This window comes from Spermophilus citellus (assembly GCF_964194105.1).
Source record: "Spermophilus citellus genome assembly, chromosome: 4".
NCBI classification, from domain to species: Eukaryota; Metazoa; Chordata; class Mammalia; order Rodentia; family Sciuridae; genus Spermophilus; species Spermophilus citellus.
Genome location: NC_138185.1, coordinates 66299443 through 66326541, shown reverse-complemented (window position 1 = coordinate 66326541; position 27099 = coordinate 66299443). Strand labels below are relative to the sequence as shown.

The 27099-nt window shown below is 45.4% G+C and overlaps 1 protein-coding gene across 7 annotated transcripts in view; it reads left to right on the top strand.

Moving 5' to 3' along the window:
• The window catches only part of NTRK3 (neurotrophic receptor tyrosine kinase 3), a 376727-nt gene that overhangs the window by 60477 nt on the left and 289151 nt on the right, over positions 1–27099 (top strand). For all 7 annotated transcript variants that reach the window (XM_081291778.1, XM_081291779.1, XM_081291777.1 and 4 more), the window contains 2 exons: positions 13090–13164; positions 13818–13889. In XM_081291778.1, coding sequence (XP_081147904.1) covers positions 13090–13164; positions 13818–13889 — 147 coding nt within the window. The remainder of the gene's footprint in view (positions 1–13089; positions 13165–13817; positions 13890–27099) is intronic.

Below are 27099 nucleotides of genomic sequence, written 5' to 3'. Positions count from 1 at the left end.
GTTTACATTAGCTCTTGCCAACCCACAGATATTGTTCATATGTTGAAATTCACTCAGCGTTGTTGCTCTCTGTTTCGAGTCAGGAGGACTCAGAGGGAGTAGTTTGGGAGAGTTCAGGAAATGAACAGTGAACTGTTCTGTCTGTATTTGCTCTTAGGAGTCAAGGAGAATGTGCATTGTGGGAAAAAGATCTACAGGACAAGGGAGAGGTTAGGCATCAAGGGTAGAGCTTTAGAAGTGGAATTAATCTCTAATTAGGCAGTAATTAAAGTCATGTGAATAGAGATGCTTTCCAAGAGTGAATATATGGGGGAAAAGAACAGATGGTTTATTGCTGGAGGGAAGGAAACTGGTCCTGACACTGCAGCAAGGGAGAGAAGAGTTAAGGAGAGAAACCTGCATTTCCTTCACTTGGGTGAGGAAGACCATCTCTCCAGCCCCCAAAATGCAACCCCGCGGAACCTTCAGAAATTCCGAGTCTGGTTTTGTTCCACACTCTAAGGGCTAATGTAGCTAATTCCTCCCTTTTAGGTCCCAGATACGACCAGTGTTTTATTTAAAAAGCTGGCCTCAGAGCCTGCCTCCCTCCTGCAGTCCCCACTCCATAACCCTCTGCAGCGCCCAGCCCAGCCCACACTTCCTTCTCCAGGTGTGACTTTCCCCTTCTCTGCGACTTGGTCACATCCCGGCTTACTATGCACAGAGGAGAGAGAACCAGATACCACAAATGTGATCTTGTCTTTCTGATGGTTACCTTGACTAATCACTCTGACACTCTCAGGTTCTGGGATAATTATTCCTGCAAACTCAAGGACTCCCTTTCCTCCCAGTGACCTGGAATTACCCTCTAACAATGAAAATGCCCTGAACCTTGGAGCGACTTTTTTTGCATTAACTCGGAGGCAGAGTTGCAGTGAGAAAATCTACCCTTTTAATAGGGGAAAATATTGCCCTCATAAGTCTTTATGCAATGCACTTGAGCTTAATGCCCACTTACCAATTCGCCTTTATAACTTCCATATTGAGTGAATTAAGTCCTCCATACGGGTAGTTATTAAAGAAGTGATAAGTGCCTTATAATTCAGTAAAGGGTGGCCTGGCCATTTCATATTTTCCTAAGGAAATTGGCCACCCAAAGGACAATACTCTCAGAACCCCTGGGGCCAGCTGATATTCGGCACAGAACTCACACTATTGGATTATTTTCAAGATAGCTGCTCTGGCCAGGACCAAACTTTACTTCTTGCTCTGCTTTCTCCCTTCAAGGCCTATTGGGTAGGAATGGTCTGAATCAACATCTTATTTCTTGTCTCAGGGTCTTTCTACTCTTGACCAAAGACCCCTTTTCTCTTCTGTTTTGAAGTTAAGATGTCTAGTAGGGTCTGGAGGTTTTATAATCAGCATGGTCTGACTCTCATCTGCACAGAGAAGGAGTCTTTCTCTTAGGACTGCAAGAGTTTCAACCCTCTGACCCCAACACCTTGGGCACAGCTTGCTTCTTTCTACCTCATTCTCTTCAAATAGTTGGAGAAAGTACTGGTTCCCATCAAAACCTTGGAGGCCATAGCTATTTCTTGAACTGCTGCAAGTTTGCAGTATTCTGAGGAGGGACAGTCATTTATTAGTTTGTTCATTTAAAATTTCTTCTGTGTACCAGGAACTGGGCTGATAGCAAGACAGACAGGTCACCTGCCTTTGTGGGGCTTGCATCCCATTAAAAAAGAGACACAACACACAAGTGAACACTAGGCGAGATATCAGAGTATCTGGCAAGTGATAAGAAGGAAATGTCCAGGGTAGCATTTCTCATTTTTGGTACTATTGACATTTTTGATTGGATAGATTTTTGTCGTGGGGCCTGATGTGCATTGTAGGATGTTTAGAAACACCCTTGGTCTCTACCCACCTCCAGACCCTACTAGACAGCTTAGCTTCCAACCAGGACATAAAGGGGTCTTTGATCAAGGGTGAAAAGATCCTGATGCAGGAAAGGAGACACTGATTCTGACCCTTCCTCCCCATTGGGCCTTGAAGGGCAAAGTCTGACAAGAAGTAAAGTTTGGTCCTGGCCAGAGCAGCTATCTTGAAAATGATCCAATAGTGTGAGTTCTGTGCCTAATATTAGCTGGCCCCAGGGGTTCTGAGAGTATTCTCCTTTAGGTGGCCAATTTCCTTAGGAAAATATGAAATGGCCAGGCCACCCTTTACTGAATTATTGGCACTTTCCCAATAGTGACAACCAAAAAAGTCTCCAAACATTGACAAATGTCTTCTGAGGTGAGACACAATCCACCCCTGACTTGAGAACTGTTATTCTATTAGCATGTTATAGAGAATGGCTCTAGCTAGGTTGGTCAAGGAAGGCCTCTCTTTGAGGTGGTGACATTGTAGAAGAATCCTAAGCTGAAATCTTGACTGAGGGAAATACCAAATTCAAAGGCCCTGAGAGGAGAGAGAGAGCTTGATACTTTGGAGAACAGATAGGACACCATCCATGTGGAAGCCAAATGAGTAAGAGAATGGCTTTATTTGTGCTGAAGATGGAGTGGCCCGAGCCACATCATGTAGGACTTTGCTGGCCATGGTGGATTTTAAATTTTATCCCAAATGCAAGTACAGGGGATGTTTGTTTATTGGTTGGTTTATTTTGGTGTGGGAGAGCATGTCCAAATTTATCATGTGTCTCAAAAGCTCATCCTTGCTTCTTAGAGGATAGATTAGTCAGCCTAGAGTGGAAGCAGCAGTAGTGAGGTGATGGGGTTCGTGGAGATGGTCTTGAGATGGTATGGATATTGAGAGTGGAGGGAGGAGAGAATTGAGGATGCAGTTTGGCGTGGTTAACTGAATGGCACTGGTGCCATTTACTGAGACTCAGTGTGAGGAAAGCCAGGGTTGGTGTCGGATCTGCTGAGGTATCAGGTAAGAGTCTGGAGCTGAGGAAGAAGGTCTGGCTAGAGGCACACATTTGGGTGCTAGCAGCACATAGATGGTGTTCAGAGCGAAGCACCCGGGTGAGGTCACCTTGGCCAGGGAGGGGGGAGGTGAAATAATGAGCCCCAGGGTGAGACCTGGCAGTCTCTAACACTCAGGGATCAAAGAACACAGGATAAGCAAAGAAGGAATATCCAGAGAGTTGAAAGAAACCCAGGAAAGTGTGCAAATAAGAACACCAGAAAGGAGAGAAGGTTTCAAGGAAGAAAGAGTGATTAGCTAGGCAAAAGGCCACCAGGAGACTGAGTAACTGGACATCTAAGAGGTGTCTATTTGATTTGCCAACATGGAAATCACTGGTGGCCTTGACAATATAGTTCCTTCAAAGAGGAGAAACAGAGGGAGATGAGGAAGTAGGGCCTATGAGTGTAGACAATCCCTTTGAAAAGATTTGCCATAAAGTGGGGTAGGGACATGAGTTGGTAGCTGGAGAGCGAGATGGAGTCAAGGTGATTTCTTTTTTAGATGGGCTGTACTGGAACATGTTTCTACACTGATGGGAAAATAGAATAGAGAGAGGAAGTGAGCAGAGAGGAGGAGAAAAATATGAATGTGTTCTTGAGAAGGTGAGAGGGGACCAGGGCAAGAGGAGATCAGAGATGACAGCTAAATGCTTAAGTTCTGCCCTTGATTCCTTTGGAGGTTCATTTGTTCATTCATCCACTCAGTTGTCCCTGAGCATTTGGACAGCACTGGAAGAATGAACCCCTGGTCATTGCCCTTGGAAAACTCATGCTGTGGTGAAGGCCATGGTCATGCAGGGAGGGGAAAGATGGAGAACATGTGCCAAGGTGCTGAGGACATTCCTGTCTACTCCTTGTTTGGTGCAAGGGTGCCCCCTCTCCGTTCCCATTCCTGACATTGTGGGCATCAGACTGAGACTGTCCTTGGAGGAGTCATGTTTATAGGGCTTTGAGGGCTATGGAGTCTGTCACTTCCTCTGTTGCTTTGCCCTATTGTGATTCCTCCAGGATGTTATTCCTGGCTGAGAAGTTCAGTGGTGTACTGTAGGCCACAGTCCTCCACAGAGATCATCCCAGTGCTCGTAGGGTCAGACCAGAGCTTTAGTCTGTTCAGGGGGATGAGGACAAGGGCCATGCAGGTGCTGAGCATAGACACCGTTTTGGAAGGAGGTAGGGCAACTGGTTGGCTACTGGCCACTCACCTGGATGGCTGCGCAGGTGTGTGCATACCCTGGGGTAGCTGTCCCTATTTGAGATTCTGGAGGTCAGTATGCATGAATAAGACAGATATGGTCCCTATTCTCATGGATTATGGCTCCATTATAGAGACCTTGAGAACAAACATATAATCAAATAATCAAATAAGACAATTACAGATGGCTATTAAGGCTGTGAAGGACATAAACAGTAGCTTGTGCCAGAGAGAAACTGAAAGGGATGGGGACATTTTGCTAACACAGGATGGGTCACAATAGGCTTCTCTGAGAAGGTGATTTTTTTTTCTTGGTGTTACTAGGGATTGAACCCAAGGTGCTTTACCACTGAGCTGCATGTAAACTCAGCCCTTTTAATTTTTTAGTCTGAGACAGGGTATTGCTAAGTTGTCAAAAAGCTAGCCTTAAATTTGCAATTCTCCTGCCTCATCCTCCCAAGTTTCTGGGATTATAGGCATGAGCCACTGTGTCTAGCTGAGAAGGGGATTTAAAAAAAATATTTCTTTTTTAGTTGACAATGAATCTTTTGTTTTATTTATTTAATCTTAGTACCAATGAATCTTTTGGTACTAATTATCAAACCCAGGGCCTTACACATGCCAGGCAAGTGCTCTACCACTGAGCCCCAGCCTCAGCCCAAGAAGGGAATTTTTGAGTGGAGACCTGAGGGATTGGAAGGAGCCAGAGAAGTGGGTTTCCTGTAGACAGTCCAGCTGGGAATATGCCTGGTGCATGTAAGAAACTGAAGTCGGGCTGTTGTGGCTGCACAAGAGGAGTGCGTCCAGAGAAAGGACCTTGGTGGCCAGCCCAGGCAGGACCTTGGGAGACAAACCATGATGTTTAGAGTTTATTTTAATCACAAAGGGAAACCCTCAGAGGGTGTGATTCCTCTGGCCTAGAGGGAGTTGGAAGAAGGCAGGGAGCCCAATTAGAAGTGATGGTTGTTGTCTAGGCAGGAGGCAGTGGCTACCTGGCACACTGGTGTGTGGGAAAGCTGGGGTCATCATCCCACACCAGCCCAGGCAGCAACAGTGAAGACGGAGAGAAGCAGGTAGACTGGGAAGGGTAGTGTGGTCTGGGCACAGGCAGGGGTTCAGGCAGAACAGCCTGGACTCCCCAGGGAACTGGTGGACTTGCAAGTGAAATCTTGTTCTGCGGTAGTGAGGAGGTGCGCCCTTGGTCTTTTCTTGTGAGGACGCAGCATCTCAGCACCTGAGAAGCACAGGTGTGTACACAAATGTTCCTTGTTTCTGGCATGAGCTTTGGAATTGATCAGGAAGCCGGCACAGATGCTGTCGTCTCCCATCTGTTCACTGCAGGATTTGAATGTTCCTTTCTTTGGTCCCAGGGGGTCCCAGATGCAGGACTGGTTCTCCACGGTCCTTGGCATGCAGCTGCTTGTACGCTGGCGTATTAATGTGCTGACATGCTGGGGTCACCAGCCCACGCCGCCCCTGACTGCCCAGGCTCTCAGGTCTGGCTCCCCAGGCATCTAGTTCCTGCAACAGCTGTCAAGGGAAGGAGAGCTGGTGACTTGGCTAGCATGATCCATTGTGACCCCTCCCCAGCCTCCTGGATGCCTGAGCATGACAGAGCTGTTGCTCCAGACGGTTCGTTTATAATGCTAAACATATCAGATAATTGAAAGCTAATGCTGCTGTCTGGATCACTAGACATAATATGCCCGGATAACGAATCAATTGCCTCATTGCCCTATAAGGTTTCGAAGTCAAATGCACATTTTGGGTTTGTGCGTGAGCATGGGTGTGGGTATGTGCATGCTTGTGCATGTATGTTCCAAGGCCAACTTGCCAGGAAATGGAATTCCAGGCTCATTTACCAGTACCCTGCTCTATACTTTAGTTCAGGACTCCCTCAAAGAACAGGATGCAAGTGAGAAGGTGAAGGTGGGGGAGCCGCTCTAGCAGGGAACAGTCTGGGGAAAAGGTCTACCTGTATGCGGCCTTGTTTTCTAAATCTCTTGAGTCTGTGTTGGAGGCATTGGGTTCCTATATGAAAAATGATGGGAAACCCCAGTTTCAGTTCCCTTCTGGCAGGATGCAACTCCAAGAACAGGTATACTGTAGTGATATAGGCACATCCATGATTATAGCAGCACGAGTCTCACTAGCCAAATTAAGGAACCAGCCTAGGTGTCTGACAGTGGATGAACGGATAAAGAAAAAGTGGTGTATATACACGATGGAGTTTTATTCAGTCACAAAGAAGAATGAAACAAATGGAATTTGAGAGCATTATGTTAAGCAAAATAAGCCAAACTCAGAAAGGGTTAAATATTTTCTCTAGAGAGAAAAAAAAGGGTGGGGGGAATGGTGGAAGGGAAATCTCATGAAAATTCGAGGGAGATCAGTAAAGAAAGGGATTGAAGGGGAGGGGAGGAAAAGTTGAATCACTGGGGAATGAAATTGACCAAATTCTATTGTTCTTTTCTGTTGCATGTGTGAATTTGTAACAATGATTCCCACTATTGTGAATAATTAAGATGCACCATTTAAAAAAAGGAGGGCAGAGGGTGAGCATAATGTTAGAGGAGAACACTTACCACCAGGTAAACGTGAATCATGACTTTCATCTCCAGGAAAACTTCACTTATCTGGCAACTTCAATTACCCAGAAAGAAGGTGTGAAACAAAAGAAAAGAAGGACAAATATCTACCTAGGTGTGCACGAGGTATTGTCTGCGTGTGTGTGTGCGCGTGTGTGCGTTTGTATTCTTTCATATTCTTTCAGACCCTGACTTAGATTGTATTTACACTTACCACAGCAGCATTGGGATTTGCTGTGATGGCACTAGTGACGCATGGCGGTACTCAACTGGGGACTTAGACATTTCCTTCTCTAACCCTCCTCTCTACCAGATTTCTTCTAATGAAACTGAGGACTGGAGAGGATTGAGGAGCCAGCCTGTAGGCATCCAGCTTCCAATGTCATCTCCAGGTCAGCCTGCCTGCAGGTGCCAGCTCTTAGCCACTGTACTTCAAGAGGCTACAGAGGAGACTGGTTAGAGCACAATGGAAGGAAGGAAGGGCCCTGGGGGCAGTTGTTTAAGAGGCGATGACCCACAGCTTCATATATAAAGAAGAGCCAGAAGATTAAAGATAGATGCAATAACCATTAGGGTCAGAAATTATATGAGGGTCAGGCCATTTGAGGTAGCGGGACTTGTGTGAATCTCTGAAAACTTGACAGTGTAAGAGCCCACCAAACTAGTTAGGCTGGTCACGATGATGTAGGGCTACGAGGAAAATGGATATCAGGTTCTGTCCACCGGGCTTAAGAAGGCAAAGGGGTGTATAATATATTTTAGGGGCAAAACAGAAACATCCAGCAAAGAGGTTGCAAATGCAGAGGTTTTGCACTTAAATTTAGTTGTGTGGAAAATTTGGATATGAAGAATAGCTCATTATCAGCAGCGAGAAGTCACAGTGACGAGCACAGCAATGTGACAAGCAAGGGAGGAAAGGGGCAGGATTGGAGAAATGGGTCTTCCGTGTCTACAGGAAGGAGGAGGAAAGGATGCTCCTAAGTCCTACTAACCAAGCTTTTCTCTTTCCAAGTGCCCACGTGACCAGCGAGGGCCTTCCCGGGGAAGGGTGCCTTGTCCCTCTTGTGGGTTGCTTTACCTTCATTCTCTCAGGCAAGATAACAGCAGACATTTCAGTGTTCTAAAGTTGTCTGTCCAGAGAAAGCATAGACATTCAACAGTCAATCTTGGAGGCCTAATCCACTCTTAAACATATCCACTTGACATGTTTTTAATTAAAATATGGACCTCACAGTCTGTGCCATCTAATTTTTAGATGCGAAAAGATTGCCAGTTCATTTCCATATTGGACCAAGCAAAACAGAAAGAGGAAGAGAGAGCTGTGCTACAAAAGTACAACCTAATTTATTCTAGCACAAAGGGTTTTTGTGTTCTCTGTGGATGTATCAATTAATAATTTATGCCATGTCCTATTCCAAAAATGGGTTTGAAGCAGGAACCTGTGGCCTGGGGTCTCTGGGGCTCCGTGTAGCTATTGTGAATCAAGGAGAGTGGCTCTGTTTCCGGAGATTCTCGAAGACTTCTAAAGAGGCTCTGCCTAGCCATCTCCTCACTCCCTCCCACTCGAGTCCACCAGAGGCATCTTGTTCTTTGATCACAGAGGTGCTCACTGACTTCACCAGGGTTTCTGAGCTGCAGCCCAAAGCCCGGCTCTGGAGGCTGACATTGTACCTCACTTCCTCCCTCTTTCTGGAAGAGGGGTGCATCAAGACTCTTGGCAGGGTAGCAATTCTGTGGTGTAATGGCAAGAAAATGGGGACAGGACATTAGATTGGCTCTGTGTGGCAGCTGGAAGTTTGCTGGGGCCCCTTAAGCTGTGGCTCTCTGTGGATGGAATATTTTTCATTTCTGCAGAATGAAGAGTCCCGGGGAATTCAGGAGAGGAACCTTCAGTGGAGGAGAAAGGCTGTTCAGTGTATCCCTTCCAGAGACTGTTATTGCTTCTGGAATGTGTAGCCTGCCTTGGGGCACAGCCCAGAGGGCCTGAGAGCCCCTCATTTTCCCTCAAGTAATGCCCTTGACTTGAGAGTGTCATGGAAACCATGGCTTTGTGTTTTTTTCTCTTACCTTGGACTCAGTGACCTAGAAGCAGGCTTCTTTGTTTTGGCTTGAGGCCTCCTAGTGTTTGCTTGTGCAAAGCAGTCATTTTCAAAATTGATGTCATCTCAAGCCCTGGGACTCTTGCATCAGTGTTGATCTTCGGCAGAAGCTGGATGTAATAAGGCAGGGCCTCTCCATCTCAGAGCTGTGAACTTCTGGGGCCAGTAGTTTGTCATGGGCTGTCCTGTCTGTGGCAGGGTGTTCAGCAGCATCTGTGGCCTCTACCCACAAGATACTAATGTTACTCTCTTCCCCCAGTTGTGACAACGAAGCATGTCTCCAGACATAGCCAAAGGTCTTCTGGAAGGCAAAATTTCCCCCTTTTGAAGATCACTGTGTGAAGACCTTAAAGTAGGGGCTGTTGATTTAAAGCAGGAGAGGGATACTGGTGTGCCACCTCTTGACTCTCTCTCCACCCCTCCTCTCCCTGTCCATGGTTGAAACAGGGACATCCAGATGAGAACTGGGCTGCAGGTCTGTGGGGTCAACCAGCGTCATGCACTCTGCCACATTCCCATCGTTGTTCTGAGCTCTTCTGCCTTCTTGTTTGCACAGCAGGAGTGGGTTTGTGAGAGGCCTTTGCAGGGGAAGCTGGTCCAGCCTGTGGTTCTGGAATAGAGCAATCAGCTGTGGCTCTGCGCAGGGTTCAAGTACTTGACCTTCCTTTAAAAATGTATAGTTATTGATGTTTTTCAAATGACACACACAAAAAAATACTCTATGGAAACAATTGGAACAACCCAGAAAAAACACAGAAATGGAGGAGACATATGTAATCATACTAGACAGAGAATCCACTCTACTATTAGCAAAAGCAAAACAGCTGGGCACGGTGGGTGGCACACACCTGTAATCCCAGAGACTCCAGAGGCTGAGGCAGGAGGCAGGAGGATCCTAAGTTCAAGGTCAGTTTGTGCAATTTAGCAAGACCTATCTCAAAGCAAAAAATAAAAAGGGCTGGGAATGTGGCTTAGTGGTAGAATGCTCCTGGGTTCAATTTCCAGTGCAAAACACACACACACACACACATACACACACACACACCCCAAACCTTCCCTCCTCCTCTTCATTTATTTATTATATTTTGTAGAGCCACTTAAACTTGTGTCCTCCCTATTAGCACAAGCCAGCCAGCAGAGTTACCATAACTGACCCCTCTGGTCTGGGACCAAGCAGTGAGTCATAAGAAAACTTGGCAGGTGCCTGCTGATGTCATCTAAAATGGCAGGGCTGCATCTTCACTGTTTCTATCCACCTTGGAACCTGCTCTGATGTGGCCATCGGTTGTTTCTTGACCCTGTTTATAAATTTCTGCACAAACGGTTTTCCTGGAGGTCATGAATGACAGGTTTCCCTCACCCTTCTGCCCCATGGGCTTTTTATCAAATGATTTCTGAGAAATGACAACTTGCAGCAGAAGCATGATGCCATTTTTAGCTTGGAAACTGAGAAAAGATGGCTCAACTTGTGTACGGGATGAGAGGAAACAGTTACCGTGACTGGTGCTTCCTGAGGACCTGTCCCACAAGGCCTCCTCAACATGCTCCTTCAGGCCTCATGTCATTCTCATGAGGCAGGTATTTTATTGGACCCATGTGACAGGGGAGAAAAGTGAGGCACAGACAGGGGAAGTAACCTGGGTAGGGTCTTGTGGGTAGAGTCATCCTGGGGCGAGGCGGGGCGGGGCTGGGCTGCGTGCCCTGGTAGCTTGACCCTACGTAAAGGTCACTGACCATTTTCTATAAAGAGCCAGAGTAAATGTTTTAGGTTTTGTGGACCACACTGTCTCTGCAGCCACTGTCCAACTCTGTCATGACTTGAGACACAGACAGTGAATATGAATGTGGGACTTTGAATTTCACTTAGTTTTCACAGGTCACAAAATATGATTGTTTTTTTGATTTTTCACAAAAAATGTAAAAGCTTAATTCAGCTCTAGGCCTGTACAACAAAGCAGACAGTGGGCTGGATTTGGCCCCTGGGCTGTGGTTTGCCAGTCACTTTTCTAGAGCCCTGGCTTCTAATCATGCTGTTGTTCTGTGGCTATAAAACAAAATGCCATTTCCTGATTTAGGGAAACTCAGATGTTATCAGAAGAAATGGGAGCCATTATTTTATTTACCAGAGGACTCTTTACATTGAGTTTGTTCATTTCCCCCCATATCTCAGGGTGCCTAAGGTGGGTAAGGGTCAGTTTGGGGGAATGGGGGTGTGAGGGCAAAATGAATAAATTTTAGAATGCCATAATGATTGACAACTCAACCATCATATAAACACATTTATGGAATGCTAATGTGGACAGAGAAAATGATTTCATCTATTTAAATAATTTGGTTGACAGCTACTTGTTGGGAGCAGATCCTTACAGGAAACTGGGTTCCCATGTATCAATGGTACTCTGTACAAACACTGTGATCTAATTAGTAATTGACGTGGCCATGGCCCAGGCAATATGCTGGGGGGACTTGGTGGTACAGGGAGTTCTACCTCCCCTCCCTGGCCGTCCTTTTCATCTGAAATGTTGCCAAGGTCCCTGCCTTGGTGGGACCAGACCAAGCAAACTGCCCTGGAGTCACAAGACTTCCAGGGAGAAGACTTTGAATTTGGAATCCAGTACTATCCTGTCCATCTGGTCCATGTCCCCAGCAGATGCCAGCGTCTCTGGCTGGTCAGCAGGGTCTCTAGGAGAATGTGGTACAAAACAGGCTCTCGGCATCCCTTGTCACTGTGTGGTTCTGAAATGCTTCCAGAGGCCCTGGCAGCCACAGCCCTGCTGCTTTCTTGGCTGTGACTAGACTTGGTGGCAGATGGCAGAGCCATGGGTGTGGTGAGGCTGGAGAGGAGACGTCTGGGGAAGGTGGCTGTCACTTTTCTGGCCTGAGTGTGCCTTGAGTACCTCTGTCCCAGGGTGAACTGTCACCTCTCTGTACTCTTCACTGAGAAGGTACCTAGACCTCTTGGGCACTGACCAGAGGGTCTAATCCTGGAGGGAAAGGTGGACAGTGGAAGGCCTTTTCCTGAAATCTTTTGATTCTCTGGGGACAGCAGGATTGTATGGACATTTGCTTTTCACATGGCTTTAAAGCCAGAAAGGCCCTTGGTAATCAATACAGTAACAATGATTTTTGACCTGGGGACCCCCAGAATTGCAATGAGGGGTGTTTGTCTCTAGCATTTTTGTTAATGTGAGGAAACCCAGAAATGAGACTCATACCTTTGAACAGCCTTTTCATGTTAATAATGTTTTTCAAGTTTCTTGGCTTTGGGCTGGAACTTAGGCACCAGATGAATTAGCTCTGGCTTGTGTCTGTTATTGAAAAACTTTGCTTAACAGCAGTTTATATCTCTGATTAATAATCTGAGGTGAATTAATTATTACTTAATATATGTAGTGTGCTTGCTAGATACAAACCCCCTTAAACACGAGGTCTCTTGGGGGAAAGCTCTAGACAGACATTGAAAAGGGGAGGAAATTGCTGATCTAGTGCAACCCTCTCCTGTTACAAATGAAAAAATGAGAGACCCAAAAAGCTTAGAGCACTTGCTCAAAGCCACTGAGACTTAAGTCTCAGAGATAAGGCTCAAATGTGACTTCTAGACTACTTGTTTCTCACTCTTTTTATAAATACCATAGTGCTGCCCTGGTCTTAGATAGCTTCCTCCTCTCTGGAGTCAGCTCTGCCAAATCGAGTCATTGGTTTTCTTGGGCTCCAGGTTGGATTGGGCTGTGGTCACTGTTAGTGTCCAGTCCCTGGTGGGTGCCTGAGCCAGGAATGTGTTTGGCTGAGCTTTTCTACCCAGAAACTATGCCGACAGGCAAGCCACACCCTCCTTTTTATAATCCATGTTATTTGTATTGTTTCTATGGTCAGGAGCTAAGGGAAAAAAATGCTTCCCTTAGGAAATTCTAAATAGGAAAAAAGAAGGAAAGGAGACAGAGGGAAACTGAGTCAGGAAGGACAAGCAGGGAGGTTGGGTTTCATGTCTCTAAAAAGTAGATTCTTTCTGGAGCTAAGAGAGAGGTGCTGAATGCTACATCCATGGGCCAGGCCCTTTGAGCCCACGAGTCCGCTTCATTGTCACAATGAATTCCACCACACAGAGGAAGAAACTGAGGCTCAGAGATATTGGTGACTTGGCAGAAGGCCCAGCTCACATTTGACCCATCCAGGACTCCAACCCAGGTCTGGCTATAAAGCCAGCGCCATTGCTGTTGCTCCGGGCCGACCTGACCCTTGCCTCTCCTTCCTTTCAGACACATAGAGAACTGGCGCAGCCTGCACACACTCAATGCCGTGGACATGGAGCTCTACACTGGACTCCAAAAACTGTGAGTATGCCTGGGGTGGAATGCTGCCTGTCTGATTTTGCAAGGGTGACAGTCAAGGCATGCCTGCAGTCTGCTTTCCCCACTGTGGGTCTTAATGGGAGGGTTGGCACCACCCATTTAGGGGATGTCAGGGGCCATTCTCCTCATTCCCTCACCTTTCACCTTAGCCCAGAGAGCCCGGAGATTGTGTGACCACACCCTGAAATTAGGATTTCAAAGCAGACCCTGCACCCAGGCCTGCTGGGCTAGAATTCTTTCCTTGATCTTGAAAAAAATCTAGTGCTAGATTTCCCATACACTTCCTCCAGGGGACTTCGGAGCTAGTGACTATTGGGGAACCAGGGTAGGGACAACAAGAAGGCACAGGGAGGGTTGTAGCCCTGTTGTTGCTGAATTGGAAGGGGCTCCTGTTCTTGCCCACTGATCAGGATGGGTAGAGGGCCATTGCCAGCTCTGCCTGCTCATATCCCAAATCCTAAACCAGGTTCCCAAAGGGTGTGAGCCCAGAGGTCTCTCACTGAGACCTGCAGTTAGGCCAGGGATGCAATCAGGGATGATTGGTGATGAAGAGATGCAGAAAACCCTTAGGGGTCTGAAATCCTGCAAACCCCTGCTCCTGGAGCTCTGCTGAAGTTCTTTTTCTTTTTGCACAGGACCATCAAGAATTCAGGACTCCGGAGCATCCAGCCCAGGGCCTTTGCCAAGAACCCCCACTTGCGCTATATGTGAGTAGAGGTGGGCTGCAGGGAGCAGGTGGGGGTGCACACATGGCGACAGTTCTGGGCAGCAAAACTGGAGACCTGAAATCTTGGTCTGGTTTTGCTACTGGATGCTCTTGGGCAATGCCCTTAACATTTTGGAGCCTCCAGTTTTGTCTCTTAAAACGGATTTGATAACAACTAAGATTCCTATCAGAAGGAAAAGTCTAAGACCTGAGATGAGAGGGAGGATCTCCTGGCTTTCAAGTTTGTATATACTTTTCATGATGACATTTGCATTTGCACTTCCAAGACCATGTTAGATCCATAATTGTGTGAGTGTGTGTGTGTGTGTGTGTGTGTGTGTGTGTGTGTGTTGGACTTGGTATTGGGGGATGGAGGAAGAGAGAAAGCAAGACCAGACCAAGTGTGTCTAGATAAATTCTAGGTTCAATGGAAAAGAGCTCAGAGAAATGGAGACACCTGTATAAGTTAACAGGACTTTGTTTGGGACAAGATGTAGGTTACCCATCTTTGGGTGGGGTTCCTGTCTGTCTGTGCTTCTCTCACCCAGTCTCTCCCCTCTCTGCTTCGTCTGATTGGTGAAATGGCTTCCTTAAGGGTTGGGTCTGGCTAGATTCTAGTGGGGGTTGAATCACCAGAGCTTGCTGCTTCCTCTTCAGGCCTAGTCCTGGACTGATAGATCTCAGGATTCAGTGGGAGCCTGCCATTCCTGGGAAGGAGGTGACTGATCAGGGAAACACACCAACTCACCGCATCCCATCCACAGGGGCATGCTTGTTGTCTAGGTCATCTCTCCCTCACAGACTTGCCTGGACATCCAATGGGTGTGTTCCCAAAGAGCAGAGATTCTGCAGGAAGCAGGTGGGGTGGGTCTAATGCATTTGGGGGAGAAAACAGAGAAGGGCCATTCAGACTAGTCTTTCCTTTGGCCTCTGGGGAGTCTTACTGATAACTGGCATTTGATACTGGAAGGGCAGCATGGCTGGCTAGAAATCTCTTATGAAGAGTCCATGCTTCCAAGGGAAGCTGTTGGGAAGAGGAGGGCAGGGTAGGTGGTGAAAGGGTAAAAGATCCTAGGGAATTATGGTGGGGGAGTTGCTTTCTCTTCTGGAGAGTCCTGGTCTTACCCTCAGGCCTCAGTGTATTTTTCCAAGCAGGTTGTTAGTTCTTAGTTTGTTTATCAGTTAAGGTCATCTCTGCTTTGTGATAAACTTTCTTTCTTTCCTTTGAAAATAGAAAGCTCTACGACCATTGCTTAGGGCCAGATGTATTAGCTATAGGGGCCAAACCTCCCTTTCAACTGTCTAATTTGCTTCCTACCCCCTTGCCCTGCTTTAGTCTCTGTGGCATGAGTCACCTGATGTGTTTTCTTTGCAGCTGTAGGAATAGCTGGGACCAAAGGAGGGCCTTGGACCAGATGTTCCAGGTGTTTATTTTATTGGGAATTTGAGTTTCATTGTGTAAAACATCCCAAGGGAAAGAGCTTTTGACATCTGAGAAGTCTCTCTTTTCATAGTAACTCATACAAAGGTCACAAAGCCACATGCCATGGCAGGCCAGGTGGGGACAGTAGAGGCTGGGGACCACATGTCCCCTCTGAAGGGTCAGCCAGTAAACATATCCAGCTGACTGCTGCCACTAGGAGGTGGGGGCCCAGTGTCCCAGACCTTGCTATTTTGTCAAATGAGCTGGTGGTGATCCAGATAAAGTACTCAATTTTTAAAAATCATTTATTTATTTATATATTTATTTATCATCATATCTCTGGTTGTACTCAATTTTTAAATGCTGGCAACTAAAACCAAGCCCCTTCAACTCCATAGGCCCTACAAAACTACTCCTTGGATAAAATATGGCATGCAGAGTGCTCATTTGTATAATAGGGTCATATTTAGGGGAAGTTGGCTATCAGTAGGGAAGCAGATTTGTCCCCTTGGAGGACAGGGCCCAGATGCTAGACCTTCTAAGAGATGGTGTTACCTGAAGCTCTCATGGCTTCAGGGCTCATCGTGTTTTTCTGGGCCACCAAAGTGGGGACAGGGGTGCATTTGGGGCTATGGGTGTCTCTCAGTGGCAGGTTGTACCAGAATGTGTCTTTGGCTTGCCCTTGGGGTTCCCTAGAAGAGGGCTGTGACCTGACATCTCTTTTGGGATGGTTTGGGCTCTGTTGGTTGGTGGGCAGTGACAAAGGCTGGCTGGGCTTGCAAGATTTGCAAGGTGTTGTGGGCTGGGTGATCTGGGTGGAGTGGGTCCTGATGGTACCAGTGAACCTGCTTTTGACCTTGAGCCCTATTTTTCCTGGGCACACTGGCCACTCTTGCCAAAGTGCTTGTTTTGGGGGGATCATTGAGAGGCATGGGTCACTATACTCCACCCCTATTTCTGTCTGGCTACCCACTGGGGGTTATCAGGATGCTCAGCTTGGTGGGAAAAGGTCAGTACCCAGTCAGCGGCTCTGATGACACCACAGGGACTCCAGAGAAGCCTGAGGGTCACAGACAGAAGAGTCAATAGGAGGAGGCTTATGATCTGGCTCCGTTCATGGGTTTTGTTTATTAACTTTTCCCATTTATGAAGACACACCCCAAATTCTGACTGAGTGAATTTCCCGGCAGCTTTGGGACATTTTCTCCTGGCAAATGGGCCAGGTTTCACTGCTCTCTCACAACATCTTCTATTTCTGTCTCCTAAATGCATTTACAAGTCTTCAGGCCCCAGCTGAGCAATCACAAGATGATCACTTACTCCAGCACTAATTGCCAAGCCCTGGCTTGGTGGCTTTTTCTTTTCTTTTCTTTTCTTTCTTTCTTTCTTTCTTTCTTTCTTTCTTTCTTTCTTTCTTTCTTTCTTTCTTTCTTTCTTCTTTCTTTTTCCTTTTTTTTAGGGTGATGGCTGAGAAGCCTTTTCTTCTCCCCTCTGTACAGAATAAGACACAGGAAGTGATGTCACTGCCGTCTGTACCCATGTCAAGTTATCTAAGTGTTCTTATTATGTCAGCTCTCCCTCACCCCAAGCCACCCCTAATATTAGTATAATTCTTCCCCACACCAGAAAATGAACCACGGATGTTAAGGCCAGGATGTTTGCTACAAAGAAGGTTGAGATGAGGACCTATTTAGGACCTGGGGGCTCATTCCAACACTAGTGAGGGATGACCATCTCTTCTTGGCTACTTCAGTTTTCTCAATCTTTTGTTGAATATGGAAAATGAAGTATTGATTAATGTACACCCAGGAAGATCCTTTTTGAGAGACTGGAAGATTCTTGACCCTCATATTTAGGTTAAGGATCCTTAAGGCTAAAGATTTCCCCAAATGGTCACTGGAGTAACTATTTGCTAATCTGCAAAGTGGGGCATAATGAAATAATGTTTATTCCAGGCATGGATGCAATAGTGATTAGATGACAGGAGCTTCATATAGCTCTTAGCCCAGTGCCTGGCAAATTGTTGAGTTCAGAAACGACAGTTGTTCATAATGAGAGCAATTATTACATTATTGCTGGTGGTGATAATAGGACCAAAGAGGAGGGATAAGGTTACCTGATGGCTGTCCTGGCCTCTTCTTTATTCTGGATTTCTGTCCCACAGTGCAATCCATCTCTCTGTGACTGGAATATTCACATCTTCAATCTGTGGTGTCTTTCTTGCATATGGATGAATAAACCTGGAAAAATTTCTCTGTTCTCTTCATTTAGTTCCCTCTGCTCTGGACTCTACCTAGACCCCTTGGTGGGCACTGTGAGTTTCAGATAGGATCTGAGCAATGGCTGTGGATGAGTGGACAACTATCTTTATTTCTAATTGATCAGAGACCACACCCACCAATACTATTGAACTTGGAATTTTCACCGAATCCCCTGAACTCCACTTCTGCAGCCCGTTTCTCTCTCTCTTTCTGGAGTTTTGTTTTCTCTGGCATGCCTCACATGAGACCAGATCTCTACTGTCTGGAGTCCTCACAGGTAGATAAATGCAGATGCCTGTCTCTGAGCTGCATATGGCACTTTCATCTTAGAGCACCCCCTGATTTTCAAAATGCTTCATAATTCCCTCACTGAATTCTTATAATCACTCTGGGGGTAGCCTTATTTTACAGGCCAGGAGACAGGACCAGGAAGGTCTCATTTGTAAGTAGCAGAAGCAAGGTCCTCTGGTTCTCTTTCCAGGAATCTTTCTACCATGCCTATGGGCCAAAAGGGACAATCTTTTTTATAGAAGGAACTACAAAACTAAATCCTAAGATGTTCAGAAAATTAAATTAAAAATACTAGTCTCCAAGGAGAAGAGGGCAAGACTAACTTGAGAACTTCCTATATGCTAAGATTCTGCAGATTTCTTACTCCTCACAGTAACTGTAAGTGTGGGCTCCTCTCTTCCCATTTTCAAGATGAGAACATTGAGTCTTAGAAGTTATGCTGAGCTCTTTTAAGGACATACAATAAAGTAGAGGATCAGTTAGGATGTGGACTCTGGTCCTTTTGGCTCTGAAATCCAGGTACTTCTTTTACATCCCACAGTGTTTTTTTCTCTATGGTTTTTTTTACAGCAAGAACTTCTTATGGAAGGGGTCTTTAAAGTTTTATTAGAGAGTTGCTGTTTCTTCTGGGGATTTCCACCATCCACCCTCAAAGAGCTCTGCTTAGAAAGCTCTGTTTAGTTTCTTTTTCTATTCAGGTCAAATCCTATAACAACAGTTACATTATAAACTGAGTATCTTTATTATGAAGGATTTCTTAGCATTAGCCTATGGCCTACTTATTTCCAAGAATATTTAATGTGAGATTCCAGAAAGCCAAAAGAATTTATTTAATCCCTTAGAGTTGGTGGTGGTAGAATGTCTCTTGAGTTCAGTTTCTTGCTCTTTTCAAAAAGCTCTGGGTGACAGATTGAGCTATTCCTCACTCTGTTGTAAGAAAACATGCACTTGATCTTCCACTGGGAGATCTGACTCCCAGCTCCAGATATGGGTGCAGGAGCAGGCTGGGGGGTGGGGAATGTCCTGATTTGGGCACAGTTGTGTCACCTCTGCTAGTTCACAAGGAGAGAAAGTCAGCAATGCTAAGAGAAGAGAAGAGGAGGTGGCTGGAGTCCCTACACTTTCAGGACACTGGCTGTGTAAACAGTTATTTCTCTTGAGATTATTGGGATGAAAACATGGTAAAGTTGATTGGTTATGTACTGGAAATAACTCAACATCTTTTCTCTTGGAAATAACCCCTGATTCCAGATTCCAAGACGATGTGTAGATACTATACCAGTAAACTTTTACCTCTCTGCCCGCTCCTTACCTCTGCACAGAGACTTTTCTCCGAGTCCCAAGGAATTGGTGACTGGCATACTTGTCCCATTGCTGCTTCTCTACAACTGTTCTTCCTCTTCAGTTTTGTACAGAGGACTTGACTATGGAATGCTCTAACGTGGATTTTAAGGAACATGGGCTTTGAAGGTAGAAAGTCCAGGGATCAGATGCTAGATTTCTACATCCTAATGTTGGCCTTAGGCAAGCTACTGAACTTCTGTGAGCTGTGAAGGAAATGTAAGAGATCTTCCTGTTTTGGGGGATTTCTCTGAGCCTTAAATAAGAGCATGCTTGAAAAGAGCTTAACACAGTGCATTGTGAAAGATGACAGACTTCTCCCTTGTTCACTGGTCTCCAATTTCATAGAATCACAGATAGTTAAAGCTGGAAGGGGTCCCAGAACCAAACTTTTAACTTATTTTCCTATCTCTGCTCTCATCTCTGCCCTTTGGATGCCTGCTTGACATTTCTGCATGGGTGTCTAAGATGCATACCAAGCTTAACTTGGCCAAAATGTGATTCTTGATTCCGTACACACTCCTCACTCCATACCTGATCTCCCTCAGTGTGCCTTGATTCCATAAGTGGTTCTAGCCACCAGGTTGCTCAGGCCCAGACCTTGGGAGTCATTCTTGACTTTTTCCCTCTGCCCACCCTCCTCCCCTTCCACCATTCACTTCATGAAGTCTGTAAGGTATTTTGTATCCACCTGCGTCTCCACCCTCCATATCCACGATCTTGGTTCAAGCCACCACCCTGTCTTCTGGCACTGGACAGTGGCCTCCTAACTCCAGCTTTCTTGCCTCCGCTTCTTTCTGCAGCATCTCCCTCTTAGCACAGTTGTCAGAGTGATATTTTAAACACATAAATCCGATCGTGCCACTCTGCTGAGCAAAGCCCTCCAATTACTTTCTGCTTTACTTATGACAAAGCTAAACCCCTCATCACGGCCACAGGATTCAAACTGATATGGTTTCTATCTCCTTCTTTAATTTTCTTGTACTTTCCCCTGCTATAGTCTTGAGCTCCTTTCACTTCCTTGAATGTGCCAAGCTCATTCCCCTTTGGAGCTTTTGTACCTGCTGATCCATCTGACCCAGACAAATCCCTTACCCTGGATCTCTGCATGGCCCCTTCTCACCATTCACACTAGTCTTACTTTCTTATCTGACCACCCAAACTTCTTAGTGGCCTTTTTTCAACTTACAAACCTATCATCACTCTTTATTACAGTACATGGCTTTGTTGGTTCCTTGCCCTTATTACTAATGACTATCCCAAAATATCTCATTCAATACCTTAATACTCTGTCTTCTCTATTAGACTGTAAGCTTCCATGGAACAAGCAGGGACTTTGTGCTGTTCACTACTGTACACCAAATAGCCAGAACAATGCCTGGCACATACCAGGTACTGGTAGCTCTTTGTTGAATTGTACTGGTGATGCTGGTCTGACATGACCATTCCGTGGATGAGAAGATGTCTTGGGTGTAGAAACATTCTGACTTGAGATCCCCATGGGTAAGGCAGTGCTGGGGCTAGGACCTAGGTCTTGGTACTCTCAGTGTGGAATTCTTCCCATCATATTGTCCTGCTGACTTTCCTAGGGTCCCATCTAATCAGAGCTCCTCAAACTTCTATGTATGGAAGAAACCATTACAAATCCTGTTTAAAAGAAAAGATACATAGGCAAATATCATATACAAAGTTCTGGTTACAAGAATGTGAAAATACAAATAATGCAGAATGATAGCACCTAGCACCCTCTGAAAGTGTGATGTGAAATGTACAAGAAAAGCAAGTCACCTCTGAGCTTTCTTCTTAGACAGCTCTCTGCTCAGCGTTTCCATCAAACCTGGTACTTGAGCTCTTGCCTCTAACACAACCTAATCACCGAGTTCCTTATTTTGATGAGGAATTAAGCGTATGTGTTCACTAACCATACTGAGTTTCAATTCTGGATCTATCATCTGCATATCTGTATGTCTCAGATAAGTTACTTATGTGTACCTTAATCTCCTCATTTGGAGAATGGAGATACAGTGCTTGTTACCCAGATTCAACATACATTAATGTACAAGAAGCATTGGGAAGAATGTCTGGCCTATATGTGAACCCAGAGTATGTTAGGATGAGTAAGTTATTATTCTTCCTTTGGTGGCATTGTGGCAGTCACTCTCCTGATATGCAACTGAATAAATATGTACAGAAATTGAATTAAGAGCTTTTCATGTCCCCCTACAAAGTGCTGCACACCACAGAGGGTTTATCAACATCCTCAAAGTTGACCATCTCTGGGTCCTTGATAAAGCCAGGGTAGTAGCTTCTAATTTTTCAAATCTTTTGAGAATGTGATTAAAGCTATATATTTTATCCTCATAAAAGGCAACCCTTCCCACACACATATACATGCCATATTTTTTTTCACAAATTTTCAAGAGCTTACAATTTTCTTTAAACCCTGGATTAAAAACACTTATCTGATATCCCAGAGAAAAGTGTGGCATGACTGGGATGCATGATTTAGCTATTTAAGCAATGTTATTCCAGATGTGACAAATGGCATTTATGTTATACCATATTCTCATAGGCATAAAAGAATATCTTCATAATTTATAATCTCCACTATGGTGAAGGTAAGATGGGGATATACTGGGAATGGAGATTTCAACATCTTTGGGATATTGAAAACATTCTGAAATTGATCGAGGTGATAGGTTGCACAACTCTATGAATATCCTAAGAATGTTTGGATTATACATTTTAAATAGGTGAGTTGAATGTGCCTGTGTGTTTGCGCGCGTGCACGTGCATGTGCACCTTGTTTCCCTTCTTATCATAAGTGACAGCCTGCGTGGGGCCCACCATGTCTCTTTTCCCTCTGCCATGGGACAGAGGAGTTCATGTTCCAGATGGAGCCTGCTCCATTAGTCTGAATCTTGCTGGGAACATAATCGGAGCAAAATCACAACTGACCTTCTGTGTGCATGTTGTGTGAGAGAGAAATAAACTTTTGTTGTGACTCAAAAAAAAAAAAGAAGAAAAAGATAAACCAGAAATGACAGTGGCTGTGCCCCATGTGTGGAGCAGATTGCTTCTGGGGGTGCATATGCACCAAACATTGGTGTCTCAACTATTACCCCACTCCTTTCTCTCCCACTCCAGTAGGCGTCTCAGAACACAAGTGAGAGGCACCCTACGACAGGGATAGCTTTGAGCTTCTTCTTATTTAAGTGCATAAACATGTAAATAGTAAGCAAGTGGTGGTTCTTTATTAGTGGTTGTGGGTCATTTGTGATGTGGCTCCACGTCCGACATGCTGCACAAATGGTTGACGTTTTCTAGGGTCTTCCAGTACAAGGAGTGGAGGAGACACTGGAAGACTGTGGGGCTGTAGATCAGAGATGGGCTGGAGTGGCTCGCAGGCTTGTGGAGATGAGGGTTGAGCTAGGCCTTGGAGGAGCTGTTGTTTGGGTTGTAGACCAGCTGCCTAGGGTACAATGGCTGCTGCTCCCTATGGGTGTGTACAGCTGTTTTCTACTGTACTTCCTCCTGGAGCTGTCTAGACCCCTGTTCATGGTTCCAAGGCCATTGAGTCTGGCTGTCAGGTAAACTTGGAAAGGATTGCTGAGGGAAAAGGATGTGGAAATGGATCCATTAGCCAATGGAACAGGATTTTCACAGATTTTCACAGATCTAATGATCTAGGAAGCTTGAATTTGGACTCATTGCAGTGGTGTGTGTCTGAAGAGAGGCCAGAAGAGAGGAAGGTACTGGACCTTGGGCACACGAATGTGGGGAGGGGCTCCTGTGGATGGCTGTCAGTTGCAAGAAGTACTATTTGGCTGCAGCTTTGCTGGGTGATCACACCTTGCACCTTGGCTCTTTCTCTGCGTTGTGCTGTGACTCTGGATAAGCTGCTTAACCCACTTAGTCTGTCACATCTCTAAAATGAAGCAGTGTTATAAATGGCCCAGTTCTGACCTCATAGCATTTTGGGAAATTTTTCCTGGAGGAAAGGTTGATGCTGGGACACAGCTGGGACTACCGAAGGGTAGGGTCAGAGGAAAAAAAAAATTGCCAATTTATTTTGGTCCTACCCACTTCATTCTACCCACTTAACCCACCTCCCTGCAATGAGATCCAGGAGCATAACATCAGTGAAGGAATTGCTCAATGCCAGGTGTCTGTCAATACACTTTATATGTCCTTTTATGCTCATAATAGCAAGTAGACATAATCATTGTTTCCATTTTACACATGGGGCATTTGAGGTACAGACAGGTGAAGTGACTTGCCTGAATCATATTGAGCCCATAGCTAATGGTGGCAGAGCCAGAAGCCAGTCTCAGGTGACCTGTTTCTAGACCTCCAGAGCCTTTCTTCTTAATAACTCCATGCTACCATCTGTTGGCCATGGCCAACTCAGGTCAACCTGGTCTGTTGTCAGGTTTCAGGAACCTCAGTGGAGAAAAGGGGGAGACAATAAGGTTCAGAGCAGCCCTCAGATGCGGGGGCTTTTGAGGGAAAGGCCCTGAGCATGGTGGTGCACAATTGTAACCCCAGCAATTTGGGAGGCTGAAGCATGAGGATCACAAGTTCAAGGCTAGTCTGGGCAACTTAGAGAGACTCTGTCTCAAAATAAAAAATAAAAGAAAAGGCTGGGGATAGAGTGCAATGGTTCAAAGACCTGCTTTGCACCTGGTTTCTGGTGGGGTCTGGGTGAGTGCCGGCTGGCACTCAGAGGCCATTAGCAAATGGTCACATGGAATAGGTTCTCAGCAAAGAAAATGCACCCCAGTATCAAACATGTGGAGACAAATCATGTTGTGATAAGTGGATGTGGGAGCAACACATTTACTGCATCTCTAGGGTGCATGGAGCTGCTGCCTCTCCTCCAGCCCTCCAGCTGTTTTTGGCCCCAGTCTCATCAGAACCATGACTATATGTGGCACACCCATTGCAGACTCTGGAGATGGAGGGTATGTGGGCCGGATGAGATTGACTCCAAGGCTCTGTTCTGACACCCTGAGATTTTGTGCCTCTGTATGCACTTCAACATCTGACATCTCCCAGCTAAGTCAAGCCATGTCATTTTGAAGATGTGCCTGGGTCCCTACATTTTTCCTGTATCCCAGCCCATTTGGGCTTCTGATGACATGGAGCAGAGCCTTTCTTGTTCTTCTTTTTAAATGGATCTTTCTTGCTCTTATTGAATCCAAAATGGGTTTTCTACTGCAGAGTTCCCTAAGCTGAAGATTTTCAAGTACAATTTCTTAGCCTCTACATATTTATCTGTGGCCTCTAAAGAAAGTCAATTCCCAGTCGCTCTGACATCATTAGTCTCCTGGGCAAATTGCTTCTCCTGGGGCTCCATAGAAGAATTGTTCCTCGTTCCCTAGTGAGGCAGGGGGCAAGCTTCCTAAATCGATTTTCTTTTTTCCTCGTCCATTTGTGTCTCTCCTCCTGACTCTCATGGTCCTGGGATACTCAAAGTCCTCCCTGTCATTTCTTTCTATTTACCTCTTTCGTGAACAACATTCTCATCCAGCCAGGGCCGAACAAACATGACCCGGATAACATGGCCCTGGGCCTCCCTTGCGGACCCACTGTATGTTTTTGATATTTATTTCATAATACTCTTAGTCAAAAACCCTAAGCTCATCCTAGAAATTGTTCTTTCTGATTTCAGGGATCTCAGTGCTCTAGGATTCTCTGTACTGAACTTTAAGAATTTTCTTATAACCTTGTCAGCTTTTAACCTTTTTAAAACTCAGTCTAATGCTGAGTGAACGTTCTGGCCCACGTGTCTCCTAACCTTGGGGATCAGACAATGTGTTCATATTTTCCAGCCTTGATTACTCTCAATAGATTTTCTTTCTTTTTCTCCCCTCCCCTAAGGCTTCATTACTTCTCATTTGTCCACATCTCTTTTGTCCATTTTTCTTGTTAAGGACAGATTTAGAAAATGAGTTTAGTCCCTTGGTTATTTCAGAGTCATCATTAATTTTTGTTGCTCTTCATTCCTTAGCAAGCCAGAAGTCTCCTGTCCCTTTTCCCCTTGTTTTTTTCTTGATGGATTTGAGAATGTCTCTCTTGTTCTTGGGTTAATCCCTTTGTCTCTGTGGTCCGAGGAGCTTCTGTCTTTTTTTTTTTTTTTGGTGGTCTTCTAGATGACCCAGTCATTTGCCACTGTCCTGGGGTTTAAGGGCACTGAGTCTCCCAGAGGTGTATGCCATGCATTGCACCTGGCCCACCCCATCCCTGGTTGCAGATAGGGGTCTCTCCAGATGTATTTTGAAACCCACTGGAGGGAATCCATCTCAGAACTGAAATATAACTAACTGTAAGAAGTTCTGTCTGCCCCAGTAATGTACAGGCTCCTTGGAGGGTAGAGAGCAGGTCTTATTAAATCATGTTTACTCAATGTTAAATGCATGTGTGAAGAATGAATGAATGAAGTTGGGCATGGTGGTGCATGCTTGTAATCCTAGTGACTCAGGACGCTGAGGCAGGAGGATCACGAGTTCAAGGCCAGCCTGGGCAACTTACTGAGATCCTGTCTCAAAATAAAAAATAAAATGGATTGGAGGTATAGTTTAGTGGTAGAGTGTCTCTGGGTTCACTTCCCAATTACCCCATCCAAGAAAAAAAAAATGAATGAATGAGTGAGGGAGTAAATGAAAGAGTGAAAATGGCATGCATTTTGGATCTGGGCTGTGAACCTTCATTTTCTCTGCCATCTTATATACTTTATATTCTTGGCTAAAGAATTCAGTCCCAAGATCCTTCCTAGGACACTGGGAAATAATTCTGTCTCACAGAGCTTTTTTGTGAGGATTAAAAGAGCAATTTAAAATATATACTGTAGAGGAAACACATAGTGGGTACTCAGTAGATGGTTTGTCCCACACTCTGGAAGCTATTCCATAAGTTTAGTCCTTTCATTTGAAAGCCCAAAGTTTAAACCATTGGATGTGAGGCTTCTCCCAGATTCGAATCCAATGTGTGGGAGACCAGATGCTCCAGGGGCAAGGGATTTAGCTGGTTGGAACCCAGTGTGGTCCCTGCAAAATTTCCAGGGCAGCCTCAAGTCTAGTGCACCCTTGGCAGCTCATAGGAGGTGTTAGTGTATTGTTATTGTGGGGGGAGTCCATGTGTTGTTGTCATCTTCCAGAGTGATGAGAGCCTAGGAGTCTTCAGGGATCCTATGATAGGCCTTTTGGGAGCCTGGACCCAATAGGTGTGACCATCTAGTCCTGCTGCCCCTCATGCCCTGTTGATGGTCAACATGTTGTCGTGGGAACAAGGGAGTAGTGCAGACTTGTTCTCTTCAGAGAGTGAATGGAAGACCTTTTCTTTATACCCATTTCCTCATCTATAAAATATGTTCAATCCTATTGCTAGCCCTTTGCTCTGTAGGGTTATTATGGGGATCTAGTGAACAATTGTGGGAAGGGACTTTGACATGCACTTGAAAAGATGTTCAGGGGTGTGTTGTGTCCCTTGGATGATTCTCGGGGTCTGGACAATACTGGCCTGTGGAGTCTCCTTGTCAACATCCTGGGTGCTTGGTGCTCAAGGGTGGAGATTGTTGTGGGGTGTGTTAGGTGATCTCATTAAAGCATTGGATTCTGGGAAATCTTGACCAAAGTGCTTTATCTTCTTGGGCTTGGCCAAAAATGGAGGCAGCAGGACTGAGGATGTAGTTTAGTGGCAGAGTACTTGCCTCTTATGCACGAGGCCCTAGGCTCCATCTTCAGCACGGAAAAAAAAATAGGGACAAAATATGCAATGCTGTCTCATATTGAAGATTGAGTTATAAAGATTTTGTAAAGAATGTTACTGATGCAAATGACATCAACTTCATCCCCTGAGACAAGCTTCCCATCCCTTGAGCCTGACATTTAATT